The 26,881-nt window shown below is 39.2% G+C and overlaps 1 protein-coding gene across 10 annotated transcripts in view; it reads right to left on the minus strand.

Annotated features, from left to right (window-relative positions):
* Nucleotides 1-26,881, minus strand: part of ZFHX4 (zinc finger homeobox 4) — a 177,692-nt gene that overhangs the window by 6,104 nt on the left and 144,707 nt on the right. For 6 of the 10 annotated variants that reach the window (XM_083747495.1, XM_083747497.1, XM_083747489.1 and 3 more), the window contains 4 exons: nucleotides 16,388-16,524; nucleotides 15,392-15,592; nucleotides 13,855-13,972; nucleotides 7,221-12,602 (listed from right to left, as the gene is read on the minus strand). In XM_083747495.1, the coding sequence (XP_083603621.1) occupies nucleotides 7,221-12,602; nucleotides 13,855-13,972; nucleotides 15,392-15,592; nucleotides 16,388-16,524 (5,838 nt within the window). The remainder of the gene's footprint in view (nucleotides 1-7,220; nucleotides 12,603-13,854; nucleotides 13,973-15,391; nucleotides 15,593-16,387; nucleotides 16,525-26,881) is intronic. The other 4 variants (XM_083747496.1, XM_083747490.1, XM_083747498.1 and 1 more) reach the window with 1 other exon arrangement.

The raw sequence follows: 26,881 nt of genomic DNA on the forward strand, positions 1-26,881 counted from the left end.
AAACAGAATCAGATATGACTTGGAAGTGTAAAGAAGCAGAGGGAACCTGAGTAGACATGGTTAGGATTGTGCTGTTGGCCTGCTATTTTAGGCACACCACTTGGGAGTAACACCTTAGAGACCAACTGTTTGTTCTTAGTTGGTCTCTAAGGTGCTACTGGACAATTTTTTCACTTGGGAGTAAGCCCCTCTAAACTAAATGGGGTCGTAATGCCACGTAAGCATGCATAGGATTGGGTTTTATATGTGTTAGTACAGCTGGCCAGCAATGTAGTTGTTTTTATTGACATAAGTCATGCAGCTATGTATTTTAGCAGCAAAAGAAACTGTAAGCGTGCACTGACCCTATTTGGAGTATCTATGTACAATGCAAGATTATAGGCAATGTTTGTTACAGTTAAATAAAAGGTAAAGGTACCCCTGCCCGTACGGGCCAGTCCTGACAGACTCTAGGGTTGTGCGCTCATCTCACTCTATAGGCCGGGAGCCAGCGCTGTCCACAGACACTTCCGGGTCACGTGGCCAGAGTGACAAGCTGCATCTGGCGAGCCAGCGCAGCACACGGAAACACCGTTTACCTTCCCGCTAGTAAGCGGTCCCTATTTATCTACTTGCACCCGGGGGTGCTTTTGAACTGTAGGTTGGCAGGCGCTGGGACCGAGCGACGGGAGCGCACCCCGCCGTGGGGATTCGAACCGCCGACCTTTCGATCGGCAAGTCCTAGGCGCTGAGACTTTTACCCACAGCGCCACCTGCGTCCCCAATACAGTTAAATACTGTAATGCAATTCCTATGATAAGTATAATTGGCCAGCATACTGTAGAAACATTTTTTTAAAGAAGCTGTTACAGAGAAATAGAAGTTTTATAAAAACAATTAGAACAGATAAACTCTAATGTTCAAAGAATGGTGAGCTTAAAGCACTCTCTAGAATCAGTCAAAACTATCTGTATCTAGGATCAGTGTAAGAGGATAAGAGTGATAACCCTGGGCACTGCAACGATAGATGAATATTAGTTACATTCAAGTACTAATTGAGTGGGCCTGAATGGTGCTTAAATCATCGATATCCAGGTGCTTAGCATTGCTTAGGATAAAGCAATTAGAACTTAGAGGAAGAGGTGATAAGATTTAACAAGGCAACCATTTGATGTTTGTCACTGAATCATTATTTTTATTTAATGGTAAACTAAAATATATTGTCCAGGATTAGAAACAAGTTTGATGTCCTTATTACTGTACATAGTGACTTTTGGACTAACTACACAATATATTGAATGGACTATTAGAAAAAAGTGACAACTGTGTTAAATTTTAATGTTAGCCACTCATATTAAATGTATGGATTTCCCTACCAGTAGTGTGGGCTAACTAGATATATAGTATATTGAGAGAAATTATTATGATCTTTTGGTCTTCACTTAGAATCATAGCATGAATCCAAACATGTGTCTTGCCCTTATATCAAATGAATGGGCAGCTTAAAAATGAACTGATCAATGATTGAACGGAGTAGAGATGAATGGACCATTCCTACCTGCAGCACAATTAACCAAGATGTATTTATGCAAAGTTAAAGATTTCCTATTCTCCAAATGTTTTTAAATGAAATACAAGATCAGCTAGAAAGGCCTGGGAACATTAACTATGAGAAGTATCACTGTTGATACAAAATTCTGCAGTATACCTGAGGAATGCATGGTACCAGGAAAGAAGAACCTATGACCTGCCCAGATGCTGTTGAACCCCTATTTCAATCAAACAGATAGCTAACAGGAGTTGTCCAGTAACGTTAAGAGGGCCACAGATTCCCTACAACGTAGAGAATCACTGCAATTATTTTACATACATTGAAGCTTTAATCTCATCATCACTTCTTGTATTTCCTGCATTTCATTTCCCTCTAATATCACAGCTATATCATTCTCTGTATGTTTATCCATATGTTAGTGTGTGTGTGTGTGTGTGTATACATAAACACACACATATATACCTGCCAACTCAGAATGACATTCCATGTTTTTGATGAAGATGAAAGCTGGTCCATGAAAGCTTATGCCATTTTTAAGTCTTTAATGTGCCACAAACCTAATTTGTGAATGTGATACCATATACAGCGGTGCCTCAGTTTTTGAACATAAGCCGTTCTGGAAGACTGTTCAAGTTCTGAAATGTTCGAAAACTGAAGTGCAAAGGGCAGTCTGCAAATTAAATAGAGAAAATTGGGGGGGGACTCAGTGGAAGCCGTTCAACTTCCGAGGCATGTTTGAAAACAGAAGTATTTACTTCTGAGTTTTCGGCATTCAAAAACTGAAACCCTTGATTTCCGAGATGTTCGAAAACCAAGGTACCACTGTATTTGTGACTATGATGTCAGAGAGAGACAATAACATGAAGAAGCAGCATCCTAATAGACCAAAAGCAAGTAAATAGTTATAACAGATGCTAAATTTATTAAAGCACGGGTATGGGTGTTGAAGGACTTGCATGAGTAAAGGGATGTATGAAGAAAGGAAAGGTAAACCAAGCACTAAGGAGTACCAGGGTCTAAGAACATAATCCTGTGCATGTTAACTAATAACTAAATCCCACCATATTCAAGGTGGAATGAAAAATGAATTAGTCAAATGCATTTCTACTGCAACAATGTATAAAATATGTTAGTAGGATTTAGGTTCAGTTACCTTACCCAGTTTTGTTCTCATAGACATTTTCACGGATTGCAGTAGAAGAACAGGGAGCATCCTGCTTTGACCTAAGAACACTCAATTGTCTGGCATCCTGAGCTCTTGTTAGGACACCTGGCTTCAATAAGTGCACTGGAATGTGTGAAAAATTCTTGCATCCCTATAATTTACTTGAATGGGATTAGAATTTCATTTGCTTCCAATTCATGTGGATATGTTTTTGTAGGTATATAGGTCCAGCCACAGTGTTCCAGCTAACATGAAAGCTACATCTTATAATGCAATCACCGCTGCACAGTTTTACTTTACTGTTTTCATTCCTGTGTGTGTGTGTGCGCGCGGGCATGTCTCAATCCCTTGATATGGTTATCTATGGTCTGGCTTGTTGCACTGCATTTTCTTGGTCACTTCAAGCAGACTTTTCAAATAATTTTATGTTCAGCTAGGTTTTACTCAGAGTAGACCTGCTGAAATTAATGAACTCTGTCTTGGTCATTAATTGCAGTAGGTCTACTCCGAGTAAATTTTATTTGACTACCACCCAATATCTTTAATTTAATTTTATTTATTTTTAACGTTTTTTTATTAAAGATTTTCTTGATTTACAGAAGTATGTGTAATGTCTCTCTCTCGTATTTTTTCCATGTAACATTTTTACAAAGCAGTTTCATTTGTCGAGACATTAGGAAGAAAAGGGGGAGAGGGGTGGAGGGGGGAAGATGGGTGGAGGTAGGGTCAGGTGGCAATGTTTCTATTTTACTTAATGTATGTAGGGTTTGGTGTCAGCATTGCTTGTGCAAGTTCTCTGTTGTTCACTTGTGTTCCTTTGGTGGTGAGAGAGGTTGGGGTTGGCCTAGGGTGTGGTTGTTTGTTTATGATTGGCTGTGGTGATCTTTGTTTTCATGTGTGAGTGGGGTGGGTGGGTGTTTTGGATCAGGTTAGCCATATTGATTTGTATGCTGTATTATTGTCATTGTCTTATTGGGCTGTGTATGTGATAAAGGGGAGCCATACGGGGATAAAGGTGTCTTCTTCTGTTTGTCCCCCTGTCAGTTTCAGTTTACTGGTTAATTTTTCTAGTAAGGCTGTTTCCCATACTATTTGGTACCATTGGCCCATGCTTACTCCTGGCAGGTCTCTCCAGTGTCTGGGTATGGTGTTTCTGGCTGCTGAAAGTAGGTGGGTTATGAGTTCTTTGTGGTGTAAATGAGCATTATTGTCTTGGAAGATGTTTAGTAGGGCTAATTCTGGGGTGATTTCTAATACTTGCTTAGTTATTTTGCATATTTCTTGTATGGCTGTTGGTCAGAATAGTTGGATTTGGGGGCACTTCCACCACATGTGGAGGTATGCACCCTCTCCAGCATTTTGGTGAGGTTCCTGGGCATATTAGCGCTAGTTTTCTTGGTGTTAGGTACCACCTGACCCAATATCTTTTATGAATTTTACATTTTGCATCTCAGTTCAACCAATTTGCAAAGGATTTCAGAAAGTGGTGAGACATGATTTCAAATTTAACATGATTTGAACATATAGTGAAGCAACTGTAAGACTGATTAAAGCTGTAATGCTATATATGCTTATCAAAGAGTAAGTTCCATTGAATTCAGTGGGGTTTGTTCTGAACTGGTATGTTTAGGATTGCACTGTAAATGTGCCAAATAATGCAAACACTACATCATAACATTAATATTTTGTTAGGTGGCGCTATGTTAAGGAGCCTTGTGGCACATCAAAGAATAACAAATGTATGGCTGCATAAGCTTTCTCAGGTTAGAGACTGCTTCATCTGCTCTGCCTATTAAGAATCCATTGCCATTTTGAAGCACCTATAGAACAGAGCTTATTTATGTTAATGAAAACATCTTTTCTAATTCTTCCAATCTTTATGTAAATAACTAACTGCATGTGAAGAATATGTTCAAAAATCATTTTGCCTATTTGATCGTATATCTATCTGATCATATTTAAATTCAGGTGTCATGTATCATGGTTTGAGTATGTGGTAGAGAAAACCCACAGGAGCAGGCAGCAGGAATTTTAACATATTTTGAAACATTTTACAAGGTTAAAAAACTAACTCTTGTAAAGGTTTGCAACTGGGATCAGCACAGTGAGTGGGACTACAAGAAGTTCCTGACTGAATCTCTCTCGCTGCATCAAACACAGATGTGAAGTGCTGCTCACAGCAAAACAAGGATATGTTAAAAGTGGGTTAATAAGATATGAAGCATATCAGCATTGAGCATATATTAAAGAACTTTTGAGGAGTACTTTTCACTAATGAAAGATTAATATAATCTGCTCTTTTGCTTTCACTTCCACTACTCCATTAAGAGCCATTAGGAACATATATTTTCTGGGCAATAAAGATAGGATGGAGGGGCTACTTAGTATGTTGAAGAACGAAACATCTCCTATCTCTTTAGTTTGCATTTATTCAGAGAGATTAGCCACATCAGATGAAAGTGTGCCTCATTCCTAACCGATACTTCATTGATTATGTAGCTGCATTCATGATTTGAAGATTTGGTAACTTGAGTGGCCCAGTTCATACGGTGAGCTATCTAGACCTAACCAATAAGTAGTGAGAGTTGGCCTGCTCATATGGCAGTAGCTACATCTACTACCTGATCTAAATATTATTTCACTTCCAGATGGCCAGAATGCTGATGCTGTAACTATGGGGAAATTTTGTCTTAAAGCACAGCAAGTTATGTACTCAGCCCTCATTCCTGACAACAAAAACACCAACAGATGTATGCTGTTGCACTTGCAGAAATGCAGAATTGACTGGACTTAAGGAGCACAGAGCTTTGACAGAGCCACTCAGATACTCTATGAGGAAATGCTTTTGAAAAGCCCATAGGATAATTCTGGCAGGTCACCACTTAATTCTCAGCTCTTCAATAGCAAATCAGTGTTATGAAGGGCTTAAGAGAAGTTGTTGAGTGCTATGAGATGCTTTACCAAGAAGACCCTCATACTCTGCTGACCAGCAGGGTGGGGGTGGGGAGCAGTGCTGAAACCATGTACCTCAAAAAAATCTACTGGGTATCAATTTCTGGCCTGGAGGTAAGGGCTGTGACAAAAAGTTAACCTAAGTGAGGAATCTAAACCTTCAGTATGCATTTGGACAAGGGGGAAAAATCTGCGAAGTTTCAGATACTGAACAGGATTTGGGCTTTTATTTGTCTCCCAGAGTTCTAACCCTTCACCCCATCAAACCAGGGTATGAAGTACAGAGACTAAATATAACCCATGAAGTAGGATTCCTGCTCATACATTTCTGAAAAACATGGACGATGGCAGTGGCGCTTATCTGTTGGCAGCAGGGCCCCCATGTAGGCATCGCCTCAGGGGTTTCCACCGCCTATGGTGACTGCTTCACCCCAAGCTCCTGGGTAGGCTGGGCCCGATAGTTTATTTAACTTCACTTCCTATAAACGGGAGCATTATTCATAGAAAGGTGCCTACTTATAATATTACCCCAAAAACAAAAGTGAAAACTACAAAAATCCATACTAAAGAGCTTTTTGATTTTTGTTAGGATGAATGAGAAGAATACTGCATGGGAAAGGTGCTGTTGCTATGCATAGTACTGGCAGTGTGGATCTTGAACCTATTCTTGTAGAACACTTTTAGTATTTATTCAGAAGTAACAAAATATGTATAGTAAGGAATAAAGGCTGTATTAGGAGGTTTTAAAACGACTGTGATGCAAAAAAACAACAACCCCTAACTTAAGAGGAACCCAAGAGGAACTCTTATCAAAATTTGACTAACTCTGAAGTAAATTACAAGACATACATAAAGCCTGCCTATCTACATGCAGGTTTATGCTAATTTAAATAAATACATTTGAACTCAGTGCCTTAGTCTGTAATCCCAGTCTACAAATATTTCCAAAAAACCAGGATTTGAACCCAGAGTCATTAACTGTCTTTATAGCCCAGTCTTTGCCATGATTATCTCACTATTTCAATGGGACTTGCTTTTAAGGATCACAGGCTAAACTAGATAAATTCAAGGAAACAATATATTTTAGTGTACAGGCCCTCATTTTCACATGACTGGACCTTTGCCTTAGTTGCTAAAGATTATCTCCTGACTTGCTTTTATGAAACAAACTATTTCACATTGTGGTGAAAGTTCATGGAAAATCTATTAAGTTGTAAAGATACCCAACTCATACTCTTTGATAACGCAGTGAGTTAATAAAGGTGGACTTGAGTTCAAATGCTCTGCCCTTGGCTAGTTTGTGGTATACTTCAGTTTCATATTTTTTTATTAGTTAAATAATTTCCTGAATATCTAAAAGTGCTAATAATAAACACTACAGTGTTACCTAAAGGTGTATATGTAAGTTATTGCTTGAATAACACATTCCATTTTACTTTTCTTAGAAAATGTTCTAATATACAGCCACAGAACTGACAGAAATGGATCTACCTACAAATGTTTTGGCAACCAACACACCCATTCCTTTTGTCACAACAGCAGCAACAATTTATCCTCTTCCTTTTTACTTACTGTTTGAACTTTGAGGAAATCCTGTTAAGGAAGATGGACCATTCATTCCAGGCAGAAGAACTGGAGGAAGGCCAGGGAGTCCTGGGTAAGCTGCTGGCAAACTGATTCCATGAAGTGAGCTGCTCTCCATCATGCCTGGCTGCTGTACTGTTAAGCCTAGAACATCTGTAGCCTTCTTTATACGGTCCAATTCCTGCTGTGCCATCAGCTGTCTAACAGTTGTAGGAGCTAAGTAGTCTTTTTCCCGGTCCAGTTGACTTCCCACAGCTTCTCGCACTTTTGAAATATGTTGTTTGGAAAAGATATGGTCTCTTACGGACAAACGTGCAGAATACTTCACCCCACATAGGGAACACTCTGGTCTTGAGCCATCAGTTGCATTCTGATTGATCATGAATGGCTTCCCTATGTTAATTTTGAACTTCTTCTCTTTTGCTCGAGCATTTTGAAACCAAACCTGAACCACTCGTTTTGGTAGGCCAATCTCATTCCCTAGCATTTCGCATTCTTGCATGGTTGGAGTCCGATAGTCGCTAAAGCAAGCCTTCAAGACCTTAAGCTGCAGATTACTCATTTGCGTCCGAAATCGTTTGTGACCTGGCCGGTCACTGTTTTTCGATTTAAAAGGGTTGCTTGCTCCAAAGGGATTAGGTGAACTTGGATCAGCTATGCTCGATGTTTCACTGCGATCAGCATTATCATCAGGGTCATCAGTAATGTAAACACTTTGGTCAAGTTCACTATCTTTGTCACTGTAATGCATTGACGGGCTAGTCAGGGAGAATAGAAATTTGTCATCGCTGTTCTCCATATTAGGCATGTTTGTGTTTTTTGGCAAACTGTCATTCAGAACATTTTTTGGCTCTTTAGGAGAGGATGTGGATTTCACATCTCCTGAACTACCGGTCATACTTTCCATTTCATTGTTTCCTTCATCTCCTGTTGTGGCATCGCTGATTGCTGTGTTAATTGATGAAGTCTCATCAAAGTCAGTTTTATTCTGGTCATACCCACCATCAGCAGGAGCTGTGTTCAGATTCTCTATGTCTTCGTTGCATTCTGCTTTGAAGGAAGAAGGGCTTAAAAGATTCTTCGGTGACATTTCTGCAGTTTTACTAACTGGAGTTGAGACAGTAGAAGCCAATTCATTTTCACTCGATAAATCAATCTTTGTTAATGATAACGATGGATAATCAAAAAACATGTATTTGTGTGGGCTCTCTCCTCCATCTTCATTGGCTATCAAAGGACTTGGTGGCAAACTATAACCTGCTTGTTTTCCTTCATTCCAGTGCCGAGAGCGAATATGACTTTCTAAAGCAGACTTTGCTTTAAATAGTGCTCGGCAAAAAGGACATCTTTTATGAGACTGAGCTGGACCTACTGCACGGAATTGTCCTTTTCTTTCTCGAGCTCTTGTATTCTGAAACCAGACTTGTACAACTCTCTTTTTTAGTCCTACTTCACGTGCAATGTGATCTAGCATTTTTCTGGTAGGATTGGAATCTAAAAGGTATTTTTCGTAGAGTATTTCCAGTTGCTCTGGAGTAATTGTAGTTCTCAATCGCTTATCCCGATGCTGGTCCTCACCACTGTTCCCCCCCTCTTTTTCACTACAGTTGTTGTCTTCCTTATCATCCAGTTTTCGTTTAAGTGAGCCAGGAATTGAAGCGGCGTGGTGAGCTGTATGAGCTGAGCTCACTTGGGGTGCCACCTGAGCTAAAGAACTGCTCAGCAATTGTCCAGTCATCAGAGGGTTATTTGGATCAAATATCATATAGGGCATATCCATAGGCCTTTCTAAAAACTGGGAATGAAGGAACTGATTTTGGGCTGCTAAGAAATGCATGTGCTGGTGCTCTTGCCAAAGTTCTAGAGTGGGAAAGGCAACTGTACACTGGTCACATGGGTACTGTAGTAACTGAGGAGGTAGACTGTTCTGAAGAGGCGTCATTTGGATTGCTAAAGGGCTGGAGGGAACAGGGGTCGTCTGTGATGCAGAAGGTGGTCTGCCTCCTATTTGGGATTGTTTCTGTTGCTGTGTTTGAGAAGCTGAGGGCTGTGGATCAGAGGAGGTGGTTGGTGCAGGCTGCACTGATTTGTTGCCTTGGGAGGAAGCCTCCACTTGCTTAGGTATGGGATCATTTTGCTTTGGCTTTTCTGTTGACTCAGGTTTAGGAGAGGTTTTTCCAGGTTCAGGTTTGGGTGATGGCATCAAAGGAGTACTGGAACCAGATCCAGAGCTTACTGTTGTTAAAGCCATACTTTTTGACGAATCAGATGGGCCAGAAACTGTGCAATTCTTGTAAAGCATTTGATCTGTAGCATCCATTGAATCTTCTGTTTGGCTTTCATCTTGTGCATCATCATCTTCGTCTTTATAACACAGCTTTTTCTGATGTGTAATTAAGTCAAAGATCCTGGGAAAAACTACGCTACATTTTTTACATTGATATTGCATGTTGCTTGTCCGAATGTACCTCTCATTGGTGAGCTCCCTCTTCTCAGTATCTTTAGTTTCAGCTTGATTTTCATAACTTTTACGAGCCTTCTGTCGTGCATTTTGGAACCATACAACGATAACTCGAGTAGGTAGGTTAAGTACAGTTGAAAGTTGTTCAATTTCATCATCTTTTGGATAAGCATTTGTGTCAAAAAAATCCTGCAAGACTCTGAGCTGGTAGTCAGTAAATCTAGTTCTAGATGATCGCTTGCTGAACGCTGAATCAGATTTGTAATGCTCTAAAGAACTTGGCTGTGGTTCAATTCTTATATCTTCCAAAACTGTTATTGGAGGATTGCTAAAATTATATGGGGAATCCTTGTTTCTTTGTCGCTCCTTAAATAGGGTATTTCGAAACCAGTGTTTGATAACCTTTTGGGAAAGGCCAGATTTCTCTGCCATTTCTTGAATCTGTTCTTCACTCGGTGAATTATTAATATCAAAATATGCCCTCAAGATTTTTAATTGGTCATCAGTGATTCTTGTACGTGGCCGCTTGAACTGAGAATGCCGTAGGAAATTTGGATCTAATCCTAGCTGTTGCTGACAAAGCTGAGTAAGATCTGCAGACAGCGCATCCATTGGTGGTAGCTGGAGGGCAAGTTGAGGAGGCAATCCTGGGTGTTGCACCGGCTGCATCATAATTGGAGGGAAAAGTGGAAGATCTAATGAAACTGGCAGCTGCACTGGTGGTGGTGCAGAAGGTGGTGGAGGAGGAGGAGGTGGCGGTGGGGGTGGCGGTGGAGGCGGAGGTGTTGGTGGTGGAGCCTGCAAAGGAGTAGGAGTAATGCTTTGAATCTTTCCAGAACTGGATGAAGAAGGTTGTGAAGAAGGCGGAGGTGGAGGCGGAGGTGGTGGTGGAGGTGGTGGTGGTTCTGGGGAAGATGGTGAAATAGGATAAAGCTTGTCATAAGCCTCCCTGTATTGACGGGCAAACTTTTCTAATGCACCGTATGGAAAGAACTGTCCATGAACATGTTCTTGGTGGCTCTTTAATATAAGAATGTTGGAAAACAATTTACTGCAGGCTGCACATTCCAATTTGTCAGTATTTTCGCAATCACCAGCTTTATTTTTTTTCTGTACTTTCTGTCTATTCTCATTATATTGAATAACCAGCTCAAAGCCGAAGTTTTCCAACAATGCCTTGGCTGCATTTCCTCTTGCCCCAGAAGCAATTCTAGGTGGTGGGATGGTTGGTTCAGAGGACTTCTGCTTCTTTATATCTTTGTTTTCTTTCAGTCCTTCACTATCACTTGTGAATTCTTGCTTTGGTTTTTCTTGTTTCTCTGAAATCTCTTCCGATTCCTTATATGGTGGTGTATCCTTCATCATCTGGCACTCAGCACTCACTGCACTGTTCTGCTCTGTTTTCACTAACTTATTCGTTTGCTGCTGCTGCTTTTGTGACTGGATTGGAGGTGGCGTCGCTTGATACTGTTGTGCTTGCTGCTGTAGGATCTGTAGCTGCGTCTGACCGACATGGTGCTGAGTTTGCATCTGCTGCTTCAGGTCTTCTAGCAGTGAGCCTGCCATACCCGCCATGCCAGGCATACCAAATGCAGCAGAACCAGGCAAACCCAGATCAGGACTCAAACTGAACTCTGTCCCAGGAATATAGAATGGAAAAAGAAACTGTGGCTGCTGAAACTGCAGTAGCGCCTCTGGTGTCATAGGAAAATGTGGCAAAAATGCTGGATTTAGGAACTGGGGTTGAAAGAAAGCTGCTTGCTGTTGCAATTCATGCTGGAGTTGCATTTGCAGTTGTGCTGGTGACTGGGGAGGATGATGTGTAGGCTGAGCAGAAACTAATTCAGAAACTTGCTTTTTATTTAATTCTTTGGCATCTATGTGGGTTTCCTTGCTGTTAACTGCTGGTAATATTGTAGGATCTACCATCCCCTGGCTGGGGCTATTAACATTTCCTGTTATGCTGTTTCCACTCATTGCATTACTACTTGGTTCTAATTTTGCAGCCCTTGCCTTTGTTTGATGAAGCACAGATCTCATATGAATTTCCAGTGTAGAACTTTGGCTATAAGAAACATTGCAAATGCTGCATTTGTAGGGTTTGTTGTCAGTGCTGCTGTTAGCTTCTTGAGGGACTGGACTGGATGCTTCCTGCAACACCTTTTTGAGTTTATGCAAATGAGACACTGAGTTATAATGAACCAAAAGAATGTTCTTTTGAGTGAAAGATTCTTTGCACACTGTACACTTATATGGGCGAGAAGGATCTAGAAATTTTTCCATAGTAAAATTTGGCCCTTTTCTAAAAGGTAAGGTCCGCTTTGGTTCTGAGCCCATTTCATCTGGAATGGAGCTACTATCACTTCCTACAGGACTTGCTTTACCTTCCTGGTCCATCTCGTATTCTCTTTCTATATCCTGTTCTAGTGCATGTTCATCTTGTGCCATACTTTCGTTCTCTGCCCAGAGTTCACCATTTACAGGTAAAGATGCACACAACTGCTGAATTTCAGCTTCACTGAGTTCTGGGTGGCCTGCTTCCAAATGTTTTTTTAAAGCCTGGAATGTACGGAAGCTACGTTGGCAAAGGCTACACATAGTAGCAGCCCGAATAGCATGATACTGGGAATGTATTTGAAGCTTCTGCATAGTCTTAAAAGCCAAGCTACAATGGTTACAACGATATTTATAGACATGGCGATCAGAAACAGAAAGCTGCTGCCTCTTCTGCTGCTCATTCAACTGATCAGGCAGTGATTCGACGATCTTTATATCTTTACTGCTGTTCTTGTTCCAATCTGGCATTTCAGTAGATTCTTTGAGTGGCTTCTGTTCCTCTGTTTTAATTTCCATTCCAGTTTTTGATTCTTCAAGCCCAGAGGTGTTCTTCTCATCTGGAGGACTTTCACCTGTTTAAAAAAGAAAGAAAAAAATTATATAGCTCCATAGCATTTGAATACATAATACATATTAAAAGAAAGAACTTCCAGAGGAGGAGCCAGTATGCTGCAGCAATAACAACAAAGAGCCTCGTGGTACTGTAAAGGCTGTCTAATTTATTATGAAATAAGGTTTCATGGCCCAGTGTTGACTTCATCACAGGCTTGTGATCCATCAAAGTACCATAATACTCTTTGGCATCAAATGAAGGATGCACCAAAACACCCCCACCCCAAACAAGGAGAATTTTGTTGCAATGAGTGACTATATTTGTTTTCAAAAGAAATATACGTAGTTCATGAACCTGAATTTTGGGCACAAGAACCCATCTAGAATTGAGTTAGGCCCCCAAAAATGTAGTGTTATTAATGTTCCAGTGTTATTAATGTTGTTGTAAATAGATTCTTAAACACAGGACCAAGCTGTTTCTCTGATACACAAGGGATATTATCCACCTGGAAACTTATTCATGTGAAGCATGAACTCCACAACTGAATTAGAGGTCCCTTCATTACTCTTACAAAATTGCTTTATGCAAAGTATCTGGAATTATCTCACTTTCCACCAAAGTGACCAGCACCACAAATGAGTCATGGTCTAAACCACTGAGCCTCTCGGGCTTGCTGATCGGAAGGTTGGCAGTTCGAATCCATGCAACGGGGTAAGCTCCCGTTGCTCTGTCCCAGCTTCTGCCAACCTAGCAGTTCAAAAGCAGACCAGTGCAGCTAGATAAACAGGTACCGCTGTGACGAGAAGGTAAACAGCATTTCCATGTGCTTTGGCACTCATCACGGTCCTCTGTGAGCCAGTAGCAGTTTAGTCATGCTGGCCACATGACCCGGAAAGTTGACTGTGGACAAACGCTGGCTCCCTCAGCTGGAACTGCCATTGACTGGACTTAACCGTCCAGGGTCCTTTACCTTTTTCCTTTACCATACAGTAGATAGGTGTATGGACATGGGGCATAGATTGGGTGGACTGAATGCAGCCTACAAGTCTTAGAATGTGTAACCCAACCTAGATGTTGTATCTGTTTAAAGAAACATATATACATATACTGTATGCTATAAAAGTGCTACGTTCATGAAACGCTGCTGAATAAAATCAGGCCTTATTTTTCTTTGGTTAATATAGCAAGCACACCCCAAAAGAGGAGAGGAGGTTTATCAACCAAAGACTGCAATGCTCGCCCTCTGCAGGCTTGGCTTTTTCTTGCAATACCTGAATATTTCCCAGATCCTTCAGCTGTCAGACTTGCAGAGGCATCACAGTCAGATTTCTCTGAAGCAGCTGCTGGCAGGAGCATACTATTAGGCATCATCACATCTGGCACAGGAACCTTTAAAAACAACAATAACACACACATACAACTCAGGGAAATTTTTAATGTGTGACATTTTAATGCATTTTTAATCTTTGTTGGAAGCCGCCCAGAGTGGCTGGGGAAGCCCAGCCAGATGGGTGGGGTACAAATAATAACAATAACAATAACAATAACATAATAATAATAATAATAATAATAATATAATATCAGGGATAATACTGTGCTCACCAAGAGAATTGCACTGTTTATCACATCATCACATATGGCCAACTGTAAAAACTAACAGTTTGATTAATCTCAGAATTAAGCTCACAGATTTAGCAGTGAAAATGGTGTGGACGCATGATTACTAACCAAAATGTCCCTACCAAGATAGGTAAGGAAAGGCTCACTTTCTGTAACACGTCAAAAGTGCACTTTAAGCAGCTGCTGAGAAAAGGCGAAACAAAATAACTACTTCTGAGAGTACTAGTACAATCCAGTTTGTACCAACTGGTATAATGGTCAAGTCTTGAAATTGGGAGGGACTCTTTTTGTTTTCAAATCAGGTGGCAACTTCTACTGATTTTGCTTAGGCATATATACCTCTGATATGGGGTTCCTGCTTTGCACTTAGGACCTTAAATCATAACTGATTATCTTCCAGCACATGCCAGACCTATAATTCTAAAGATGCTTCTACATAATACTTCACAACACATTAGAGCTTTTTTGTGATATCTGAGTTAGGTTTGATCATAATTAAGAAAGGAAAGAATATGGAAGACAGAGTGATAGTAAATTCTAAGCAACATAATTTGCCGATACAGGTTTTCAGTAACACTACATAAAGCAGTAGCCACACAAGTGCTTTTAGCCTTTTAACTTTCCTGCCACCATATTACTATAACTTTTTTTTAATTGCTCATATTTATTACCCTGTTTTTCGATCAAGATACTCTTTTGAAAATTACAAGGCTAGGATCCTGTCCTACTACTAATAAAGGTTTCATCTCCCCTATCCTGTAAATATAAAAACATTCTGGTACTTTTATCTGTTTCTTCACAATTTACCACTTCTCGTAAAATTGCCAACAAACAGTAACTTCTTGTGTATTTAGCCCTCAGAACACTGTTTACAGTAAATTAAGACTAAAAATTCCCCTGTGGGGAAAGATAGTAGTAGAACCAGTTTAGGATGTGCATGGAGGCACTGAGGTGCATGCCTTGATCTTGAAAGGTTGTTTTTAATGAGTGCTTCAGATTCTTGTGTCTTTGAAAATTAGGGTTAAATGAATAGGCCAAAGGGATGTACTAAGTTATTGGCAGGACTACGAAGAAATCTCAGGAGCCCAGATTCCAAGTCTCTAGCTCTATCTACAATACCATAATATATTCAGCATCATTTACAGTCCATGTACTTGTCAAATGTGCATCAGCATTTTAAACACTTACTGTCATAAGCAGTTTCTCTACACAGTCAGGAGACACACTGTGCAAATGGGTCAAATGCAGCTGAAGATGCATTTTGTTGCTCAGGACATCTTGGCAGAGGGGACAGCAGATAACAGGCTGCATAGAATGCTGTGACAGGACGTGCATCTGGATACGATTTGGGTCCCTGCTATTGTAGTTACAATAAGGGCACTGGTAAAACTGAAAAACATCCAACAAAGATTCAGCCCATTAGACAAAGCTTGCTTAACGCCCTGAGCAAATCGTCTGTCACTACAGTATTACTAGCCCTCTTTTCAAGATGGTGCATCTTCTCCTGTCGCCTGCCACCTACAGTATCTTCCATCAATTCCTCACTACCTTCAGCCTCTATCAATACCCAGATACACAACTCACATGGGAAGACCACTGCCATGAAAAAAGGTGCAGGTTTAGAAGGAAGGGGGAGACCTGACTAGTCATGGGGGGGGGGGGGGTTGGCAGCAAAAGAAGAGTTTGGATACCATGTAAGTGAACTCCTTAGCTTATATGGTTTTATAATTTTTATCTCATGACATCTGTTATTTTATAACACAGTATCTACTGAGTGGCCGGTCAGGAATCATCTAGAAAGAAATAATGCACCTGTGGCTTAAAATATCAGATAATGGTAGCTGGGGTAAGTTTTGGACATGTTCTCTTTGGGATTCTGGATTTTTAATTATTTTCCTCTGTAGGTCTCCCAAGCATCCAAACATGCATATATAGTGCTTTGGTAACTAGTTCTGACATAAGGATTTGCTTCTTATGATAAATGTGGGCCCTTTTATCTTTTTGCAACACTGACAAGGTCAGGAAGATGAACTAGGGGGACAAGGTTTTCCAGCTGGTCTGAGTTGGCAGGGCCAACACAGCCCCTGATGAATTAGCATGACATAGGAATTCACCCCCCCCAAATATTTATGACATAAGAAAAACAATGCTACAAGGCAGTAAGGATCTAACAATACACTTTACCTGTTCGTGACCAAACTTATTTTCCTCAGAAAGTTTGGACTTTTTGGGTGCTCCATCTTCTTCTTTAGCCGGAAGTAGTGGTTGTTCCCCTGCTGCAGTAATTACTTTTGGTTCCTTCTCTGGTGTGTTTATTCCTGCTTCCAAGACAACATGTAAAAATACATTATAAAGAGCTAACAGATTGCTGGGTTTGCTGTGACTGCAACCCCTTAGGGTGTCTTATTGCAATTTTAAATATTGCAGGGCTCCTTATTAAAGTTAAACCATTTTTGAAACTGAACAGGTACAAAGGTGACAGCACACTTATCTCTGAAGCAGAGCAGACTCTATAAATACATTAAAAATGTACTCTTCTCTCTTGTTTAGATAACCTTATGTTGCTCTAAACAGTAATCAATAACTAGCTCTCTAGTATCTCAGTCTGAAATTTTATACCACATTAAGAGAAACAAGTTTCACCTTCAATTCTTTGCTCTTCATTTAATTTGCAAGCATTTAAATATTATTTCCCCCTTTAAAATACTGAAGGAGCACAATTATTATGTTATTCAAATAAAGCCACCACATTACCAAATTTAGTAACCCCTATGAAAAAAGAAAGGTTATTGAACAGCTAAAAATTAATTGTACACAAAGATCAGTCTTCTTTGTTGCATTGAATGTTTACCTGATGTTTAAATGTTTCTACAATGTTTTTAAAAGCAATAATAGTATTATTATTTTAATATATTTTTAAGAGTATGTATTAAATTATATATTTAATATTCAGTCTGAGCTAGCTGCATAATACAGTGAGGATTGCACACATCAAAGAAAAGAGTGCAGTTCTAATTTCCCAGTCCATAAGAAAATTCTTTCCAGTGTCAATTTGCCAGATAATCTCTTCTGCTAGGCTGGATATTACAACAGCATTGGGTAGGCATGTCACATACATCTCACGACAAACACAAAACCTCATTTACCAGCCATTCCAATCTCATCATAGCGTGGCATCATCTGACCTTTTTTCTGCTGTTTATTATGAGTATTTCTAATTTTAACTTTCAATTTTCACCATCTTCCAGTCAATTTGCAACTAAATTATTTCCAGGGTGAGGACACTATCACTGGACAACTGGGTGCAAATACATCTTCAAATGCAATGAAGCTAAACCATTGATTGCTATCAGACCCAACATAAATATATTGTCCAGGGGTAATCTGACTGTATGTTGTGCATGAAGATTTATCTTGATTTTCAAAATCCACGTGGAGTTCACATAAATGAACAAATTGAACCTTGTTGTCTAATAACCTAGCTTTAATTTTAAAATAAGGTTATGGCAATTACTGAAACAAAAGCTAAAAAAAAATACTTGTAGAAAATATCAGGAAAGCAGGACCTTGAGAGGATGACAAGAATGGCTATATAGTTAACTTTGAAAAATGGGGGCATCATTTGAAAAAATATATATAACACTGTACTAATTAAGAAGACATATTATGAAAGGACCAAATATATATTTTTGTGTAGGTACTTTTTAAATATATGAATGCAGTTTATGATGAATGCATTGAACTGATTCCTGTATTTCATCCCTATTGTTAAATTTAATTAGGAACACGCCAGTATTGGTGGTAAAAGTATCTTCTCTGACATTTTTAACAGAATGACTGATTGATCAACATGAACACAATAGATTGCATAGTAATAGCCAGGGCCTTGCCTTTGGTTAAGGAACTACATTATTTTAAGACCAAAAATATATGATTTCCCAGTCATTCCAACTTTAAGCCATATTAAATATTTGCATAATTGGAACACTGTATTAAACACAGAAGCATGATAACTTACTTCTGATTCACTTGTGGCAACACACCCCTGCACTTCCTATAAATCAACAGGATGGCATTTTAAGTGACTTTTTTTTTTTTTTAAAGGAAAGACCTATGAGAAACAAGGAGCCAAAAGGTTTTGTAAAAGGTGGTGAAGATCTACTCCATGCATTGGAAAGCTACACCAGTTGGTGTCTACCTTGGCTGTGAATTCTGGGAGATCTGCTCCCTGCCTTGCAGGCCTTTTCCCACCTAGCCTGGGAGGGTGCGGCCCTAACTGACTCCAGCTACAGAAGCTGAGGCTGGGGAAGAGGCCAGAGGACTGCCTCTTGGTGCAAACCCAAGTCATCAAGCCTGAGCTCCCACAGCCATCACCATGAACCACCATTGGCAGGACTGACAGACTTAAGATAATATTTTTAGTCTCTTCCTAATTGTGCTGTTTTAAAGGTGCACTTTATATCTGACTTCCCCTTTTAATGTTAAGATGATTTTTTTCGGAGGGGGGATTCACTTTGCTGCGTCAAATGTGCATTCCAAATTTATATCCTTTGCAATTTCAAAATCTTTAAATGTAAATAAGAACAATTAAAGCATTTAAAAGACAACAGTAGCAAACTAAAAGTTCAAGCAGATAGGAGATCATACCTTAAAAGCTGACTGAAATAAAAGCCAGCTAAAGATGGATAAAGGCAGCTTAGCTCTGGGTAGGTAGGTAGATTCTCTTTTTCTACCTCCCTGACATCACCTTATCTGATCTCACAGTCTGGGCAAATTAGGAACGTAGCAACAGGAAAACTGGTATGCCCATCAACAATCAAAGCACCATGCAGGGCTCTTTATAAACCTCATACAGAGATTCCTGCAATGCACTTTGGAGTCCCACCAATCACACTTCAGAAGCCAGAAGTGCAGCACTTTAGAAGCCCTGCCTATCACCTGATTGGCAGGGCTTCAGAAACCCATTTTGGCCCAGCCTAGCCGTGTTTTTAGCTGCTTGCATTGGAAATCATATATGACATCACTGATGTGCAGGTGGAATGTGGCTTGGACAAAATGGCCTGGTTGGCGTCATTAGGCCTGCAACCATCCCTAGTGCACACTGGCCACTAGGGTTTCAGACAGGAGTTTTCTTCTGTTGCAGATGCCAGGGATTGAATTTGGGACCTTTTGCATTCAAGCCATGTGCTCTACTACAGAGCTACACCCCTTTGTATGATAGCAGACACTTTCTGTGGCAATGCAGTTATAAGCCATTTAATACGATACTAGTCAATACAAGCACTTAAACATCAACCTCAGAAACAATGGGCATCCAATACAGATGAAGATCAATCTATACACTCTGATCATTTAGTGCCATACAGCAGCCTGGCAACATCAACTGAATTTTCCAGACTGTGTTTGAGGGCAGCCCATAGAGAACATATTAACTCTGTGTGGAAGTGACAAGCCAGATCACCTTCTCCAGGATGAATTAGCTGAAGTTAGTAAAAGACACTCATAGTGCCCACTCAAGTGACAGACTAAGAAGTACCCCAGGTTGCATAACCATTACTTCAAGGGAGCACTTATACCAGGAATTTAGCCCACTTAATTCTGTATTATTCTGAATATGTTTCTGTTTGTCTACCTAGTCCTGAACCAACTTCACACACTGGTTTGTTAGCAACACACCCTCCCTGGGATTAGAAAATGAAAACAGGCAGACTAGTGATGACACTTCAACCTATACCTCCAGTTGACCTATCTCAGGGGTTTTGTGCAGATGTTAAAAAGCATGGGGAAGAAGCTGGAACGCTGTTCCATGGGGTAAAATAGCAGTCTTCCAGCACCACATTGAGTCCCTCTCGGGAATAAGCAGAACCACTTCCAGAAAATTCAGCCATCACACCCCACATAAACCAGTCCTCCAGCCAAGTACAAACTCTAGCAAAGGACAAACACCAAGAGCAATCAAGGCAGTTTCTGTTCCAAAACCTGATTGGAAAGGATCCTACTATCAGCCTGGACCAGACATGTCACCACATACTTCAAACTTTTACCCAAAATGGTAGGTTTGATACTGGATGTGAGATGTTAGGATTGTTCAGATATAAATTTATTTCCCTAAACCCCCACAACTCACCCCCAAATTATCTGAAACACTGCATCTTTCAAGGCTGCAAGCAGCCTCAATCAGAGAGCCATTAACATATTTAGTGGTTGGCCTTAGTTCTTCAAATAACCTGGTCCATAACCTCTGGATGAACAAGTTTAAATTACCAGATGGACCTCATGTTAAAACCATCTCTGATTCTAAGTGGTGTCTAAGTCAGAAACCATGAAAGTGATTTTATTTGTGCAATAGTTGGCAAATAGGTCCCAGCAGCTCGTCTTGCTGGTCATAATAAGAAAGACTTCTAACCACATGAAATAGGTCTGCTGCACAACACTGAAAAGATGCATAACAGGGCTGTGACAGCAGCCATGTTGTTGATATTGTGGTGTTTATTATTAAATTAGTATACTGCCCGCCATTCATAGATCTCAGGGCGGCTCACAATATAAAATTACAAGATAAAAACACACAAAATACATTATAAAATGTATTGTTGCAGTCTATATGGGTCAGAGAGTGCCATCATTGAATTTCTGCATATGACATTATACATTTTTTCCCAGAGAATTTTGCCTGAAAATCTGGTTTGATGACAAAATGCCTTTGAGGAAGCAGGAAAAACAGGAAAAAACTATTTCAGAAATGTCTCAGAGTTGACATGTCAATGTCAATGTACCCCCTAAAACAAGAACTACAGTGTTAATCAAATCTATGATTTATACCAACTGAGAGTCACTTCTGATAATTGATATAATATTGAAAGATAAGTACTTTTGGAAATTTTTCACTACTAGACTCTCCTTTCACGACAATCTGAACAAAAAACTTCATGCTGGATTCTCAAAATCATTTGTATTTGCAAAACAGACACATTTGGCACACTCACTATGTCAATGCCCTTGAACCACCACATGACACAAGATTAACAGTACTATGAACAATTCCTATACCTTAGGTGTTCATATCTGTAGGAAGCTTGATTGATGTTGCTGCTTTGATTTGACACCTTGTTTGAAGGTTTTTGAATTTTTGAATTTGGATTTGATAAGGAATTAAAATGCAGATATTTTTGGAAATGAAATGCCTAGTTATCATGTGAATACTATGTTCTAACTTCCCATAGTCCTGTAAATTCTGAAAACCTATACAGTACATATACCCCAACAGAAACACCATGACCACCACATCTACATCACTATTGATAAGGATATAAGAAGGGCCTGCTGAATCAGACCAATGGCTCATCTAATGCACTGTCCTGTTATCACAGTGGCCAACCAAATGCCTTTATGAAACCTGCAAGCAGGACCCAAGCACAAGAACAGTCTTCCCCTACTCCCACTGTGGCTTACGGTAACTTGTATTCAGAAACATTACCACCTCTGACTGTGGAGACACAGCATAACCACCATGGTTAGTAGCAATTAATAGCCTTATAGCCCATGAAATTATCCAATCCTCTTTTAAACCCATCCAAGTTGGTGGCCATCATGGCCTCCTGTGGGAGCAAGATCCGTAGTTTAACTATGTGCTGCATGAAGTAGTACTACCTTTTATGTTATGAATCTTCCAATATTCAGCTTCATTGGATGTCTACAAGTTCTATTGTTATGAGAGAGAAAGAAAATAATTCCTCTATCCACTTTCTCAATGCATAATTTCATAAACTTTAACAACTGTACAATATTCTTTTTAAAGTGAAACAAGAACTGTACGCAGTATAATGGCACTATATTAACAGTTTTATTTTCCATTTATTTCTTAATGATTCCTAGCATGGAATTTGCCTTTTGTACAACTGCCACACACTGAGTTGACACCTTCATTGAGCTTTCCGTTATGGCTCCAATATTTCATTCTAGGTCAGTTCAGTCACCTCCAGTTCAGCTTCCAAAAGCATACAAGTGAAATTAATACATTTTGTCCCAACATGCAGCACTTTATACTTGTTACATTGAATTGCACCTGCCATTCTGTTGCCCATTCAAGAAGTTTGGAGAGATCCTTTTAGAACTCTTCAAAATCACTTATTGTTTTAATGACCCAGAACAATAGTATCATCTGAAAACCTGGTCACCTCACTGCTCACTCTCAATTGTTTATGAACACATTAAAAAGCACAGGTCCCACTACGAATCCTTGGGGGTCTCTACTTTCTACCTTGTGAAAAGCTTTTTGAAAGCCCAAGTATACTATGTTAACTGGATCACTTCTATCTATAGGTTTGTTGACATTATTAAAAAGCTAATAGGTTTGTGAGACATGACTTGCCATTGCAGAAGCCAGGCTGGTGCTGCTTCAGCAAGACTTGTTATTCTGTTTGTTATCTTATCCTTTGCAATACTTTCCACCTGTTTTTCTGGGATCACAAATACAAATACAGTATACCAAAGCATAGACCTGCTACCTCTACCACACTGGGATATCCAGTACACTACAGTGGTACCTTGGTTTGCATATGTCTTGGTTTGCATACGTTTTGGATTACAAACATGTCAAACCCAGAAGTGTGTGTCCCAGTTTGCAACCTTTTTTTGGATTACAAAAAACCCAAGGCGCGCTTTCGCCAATGGGGCCTCCCAAAAAGAATTGTTCGTAATCCCAAAGAAATGGGTTGCAACCTTTTTTTGGATTACAACCCATTTCTTTGGGATTACGAACAATTCTTTTTGGGAGGCCCCATTGGCGAAAGCGCGCCTTGGGTTACAACCTGTTTTGGTTAACAAATGGACCTCCGGAACTGTACTACTTTTAGAACTGCACTGTACTACTTTTAGAACTGATATTCATTCATACTATTGTTTAACCACAGTTTGTTTCCTTCTATATAGCTAAATAGATAAGTGTTTACTTCTACAGGGTGATTCCCATAGTAGATGGCCCATCAGTACATGTTTCATCATAATACATGCATCAGGAAACAAATCTTCAGTTCCATTTTTGACATGTGTATGGGTAATAAAAATTACTTAAGTATAAGAATTAAATCTAAGAAAAACAAGATAAGCTTTTCTAGCACAGTACTGCACAAGAACACACTAGTGTTCTTTCAAGGTTTCAGCACCTTAGCAAGATAAATTTAGATCAGTACTGACGTTCTCATATGAGAGGTACCAGTACCTGTGCTATGAATATGATACACTCAGCCATGGAAACTTTTTGCCCACATTCCAGATTTGTTATGACTATTCAGTGATGCAGGAAAACCATTTCAAAATTATTATTTCAAATGTCTGAGGTTTGAGCTCTGCAAATTAAATTTCCAGAACTAAAGGTAGGTAAGCCCTGTCTTCCATTAAGCCCCTGTTAAAATTAGAAAGAGGGTGGGGAGGAAATCCCCTACATAAATAACAAATATTTCTATACCTGATTGAAAGTGCTAGCTCTATTTTTTTTTTATCATGGAGCAAGAGACAGGGGCATCTGTGTCTGGAAAGAGTGGCAGGAGCAAGTACTTCCAGCTAGAAAAAAATAGCTGTTACCATTTCATTTCTTAAATGTTAGAAGTTAGATGCATAATATTAGCAACACTTCATATCCAAACAAAAATGTGTAAAAACAGATATAAAACGGAAAACAAATTAACTGTATTTTAGCTGGGGTCACTGGAATGCTCTGCCTCTTAATCTATATCCAATAGAACCAATGCAGTACACAGACTAGGTCTAGTATGTTCTCTGTGTGGTGAATTTGGTATTTTAACAAGTTTCCTGTGAAGGGAGTGAGCCAAAGTTAAACCTTTGCACAACTAGCTGTTGCCAAAACAGCAGCAGTTTAAAGGGGTATGGTCTGATTTATGTGACACTTGTACTATTCATTGAACTGACAATGCATTATTTAATAAGGAGATTTGGAAAAGTATAAATAATGCTTTTCTACATGTATCTCACCTCTGCATCTTAAAGACAATTGGTAAGACAACTGCTGGTGGTTGCATAGATCTAAATTACTGTGTAACAAACACTTTTGTCTGCTTTATATTCCACATGTGGAAGCTACCCAAAATGCCTCCATGTTATCATGTTTAATTAACATTGTGGGGCATAAATGCTAGTATTCGGCTTAATGTGACTATGCCCCATTTATGTTTAAGTCAAAAATTCTGGCTCAGAAAGCCACCATATGCACAAATGATGTGCACTTGCTTGCATTTCCTTTCCTACCACTTTGCCCCACCCATCGAATATGTGAGAAAAGGAACCAGGATTCAGCACTATTATTAAGGCTTCAAAACAAGCCAGGATATGGTTTAAAGCTGTCTTAACAATTTAGATTTATTTTTTTTAAGCCAGGGTTCACACATTATGGAAATGTATGGTTAATTCCTGGATCCTAGTTAATTTTGCCACATATGAAAGGTGAGAAAAGTCTTTGGAAAGGGGTTATCCGCAGGTGCAAGTCGTTTGACACTGAGCCAAGAGATTTGGTTTAGTTTCATGTGAGAATGCTGCCATTGTGATTTAGTTCCGTAGTGAAGAATGTGTTACATGAACATCAGCTGTTACCAAAATTGTGCAGCACTGGGATGAGCAAATTCCATGTCATTGATTGATTCATGAGGTGACCAGAATATTATGCTGCACTGCCTGGTCCATGTTCACATGAGGGTTTAATATATGAAGTAGGCCTCATATGGAACACAATGCTCATGTAAGATCATCCCTGTTACCTATTTTTCTATGACAAATTATTTCTCATCCTATGTCTAATATGACTAATTGTCAATCTTTTCTACATTTTTGCACAAGTACTGAAACAGAAAAGTGATCCATCTAAGTCCAAAGCAGCACTGAATTAAAAATAAGCATTTAAGGCTGCAGCCCTATGCATGCCTAGCAAAGAGCAAGTTGTACTTAATACAGTGGGTTTTATGAGTAAACATGTATGAGGGAGCGCTGTAAAAGTAGAATAGTCAGATGTAGGGATTCGCAGCATTTTTTTTTAAAAAAAGCTATGGAAAAAGGTTATGTTAATAAGTGTGGAAATTCAGTACATTGTGTGCACAAATAAAAAAAAGTACTAAAAAAACCCCTATAAGCATGCTGGTTCATTATTTATACTGAATTTGGTTTAAAATGTATAATTTAGTACTTCTGACATATTAGTCAAATCCAAAATAATTTTAAAATTATAAAAGCTAGTACAGTAGTATTTCTAATTAGAGTAGAATTAAATGATAACTTTTATTACGATAATGAAGGTGAATTTCCATTGCTTCTTGTGTTTACTACTTTGTTAAATAGTGTTCCCCTTAGCCATGTCAGAAACATATTACATTTTCAATGCAAATGTATTAATCTGGGTAAATTCCATATTAATTCTTACACTACGTTGAGATGTAATTTGGATTATAATTAATCTAAAGTGGCACTAGATTTAAATGACAATATAAATGAGGCATTAGGAGGCTCTTGCCTTCTGAATGAATATTCAGCAAACATAGCTTGATTATTGCCAAGTCTCCATTTGAAAGCCTCAGTTTGAGATAAGGAAGGCAAGGCAGAACAACAGTTTACAGAACTGTTTGGGCACTAAACATGTTAATCTTTCCTTTTCTAATAGATTTGATGCTAAAGAGTGGTGATAGTATTTTTCTGTCTAACTTGTTAAAGCTGTGATTAACATATTGGTTTTCCTGGGACTTCTTTGGCAAGATTTTCAACACTTAATTCAGGAGAAGAAAGCCTAAATTAACATTCAATTATACAGAAGCAGTTATGTGGTCATTATGCATAGTAGTTAGCTGTGCTGAGAATTAAGCCTTTTGAATGAATGCCTGATAATGCAGAATTAGTTTAGAGAGGTCTATCAAAGAATTCAAAAGGTGAGATTGAGAATTTGAAATACTAACGATTTTCAAGCTAAAACTATCTTACACAGTTTTTTGGTTGCCGTTCTTCAGCAAACACTCCAGCATTGGTTGGTCCAAATTAAACCTGGTCCATCCAAGAGTATAATTCTCATGGAATCTTAGAAATTTCCCCACACTCTTTCTACTGACAACCACCATTTTTGCCTATTAGCCAGTTAACATCATGGTTTATTCTAAGTTCTGAGGTCTTTACAGTAGAAAACTAGGTGCATAAGATCTCTGAAAGATATTACAATGCTTTTTTGATGAAGCACGTGGAAAATGTTTCACAAGTGGCTTTGCCTATTTTTTTCATGACTCTTCCGTGTGGACTTAGTAATGAGCCTGAGCAGAAAGTTCTTCTGTCCATTACCTTTCTCAGAGAATGTATTTCAAGAAAGGGATAAGCATACTTAAAAAGAAGCCTATAAACATAGAGTCGCTATAGACAGGTCTTCTTCAGTCCCTGGATTTCAAAAGCTAAATAAACTCAGTGCAATGTAGGCTTCTCAATGGTAATAGAGACTGGCCATAACATTTTGAAAACCAAATGCAAGATGAGATTTATTCCTTAAATAAATATGGCATAAAGACCCATCAGTATCTTCACTATGTTTTAAACAATATTTTAGGAGTACTGTACCTTAAAAAATATCAGCCAATTCAGTTTTTACTAAACTTGCATGTAAAATGGCATTTTCTGTATAACTAAACGTCTTTATAGTGA

This window comes from Podarcis gaigeae, assembly GCF_964106915.1.
Source record: "Podarcis gaigeae genome assembly, chromosome: 7".
Lineage (NCBI taxonomy): Eukaryota > Metazoa > Chordata > Lepidosauria > Squamata > Lacertidae > Podarcis > Podarcis gaigeae.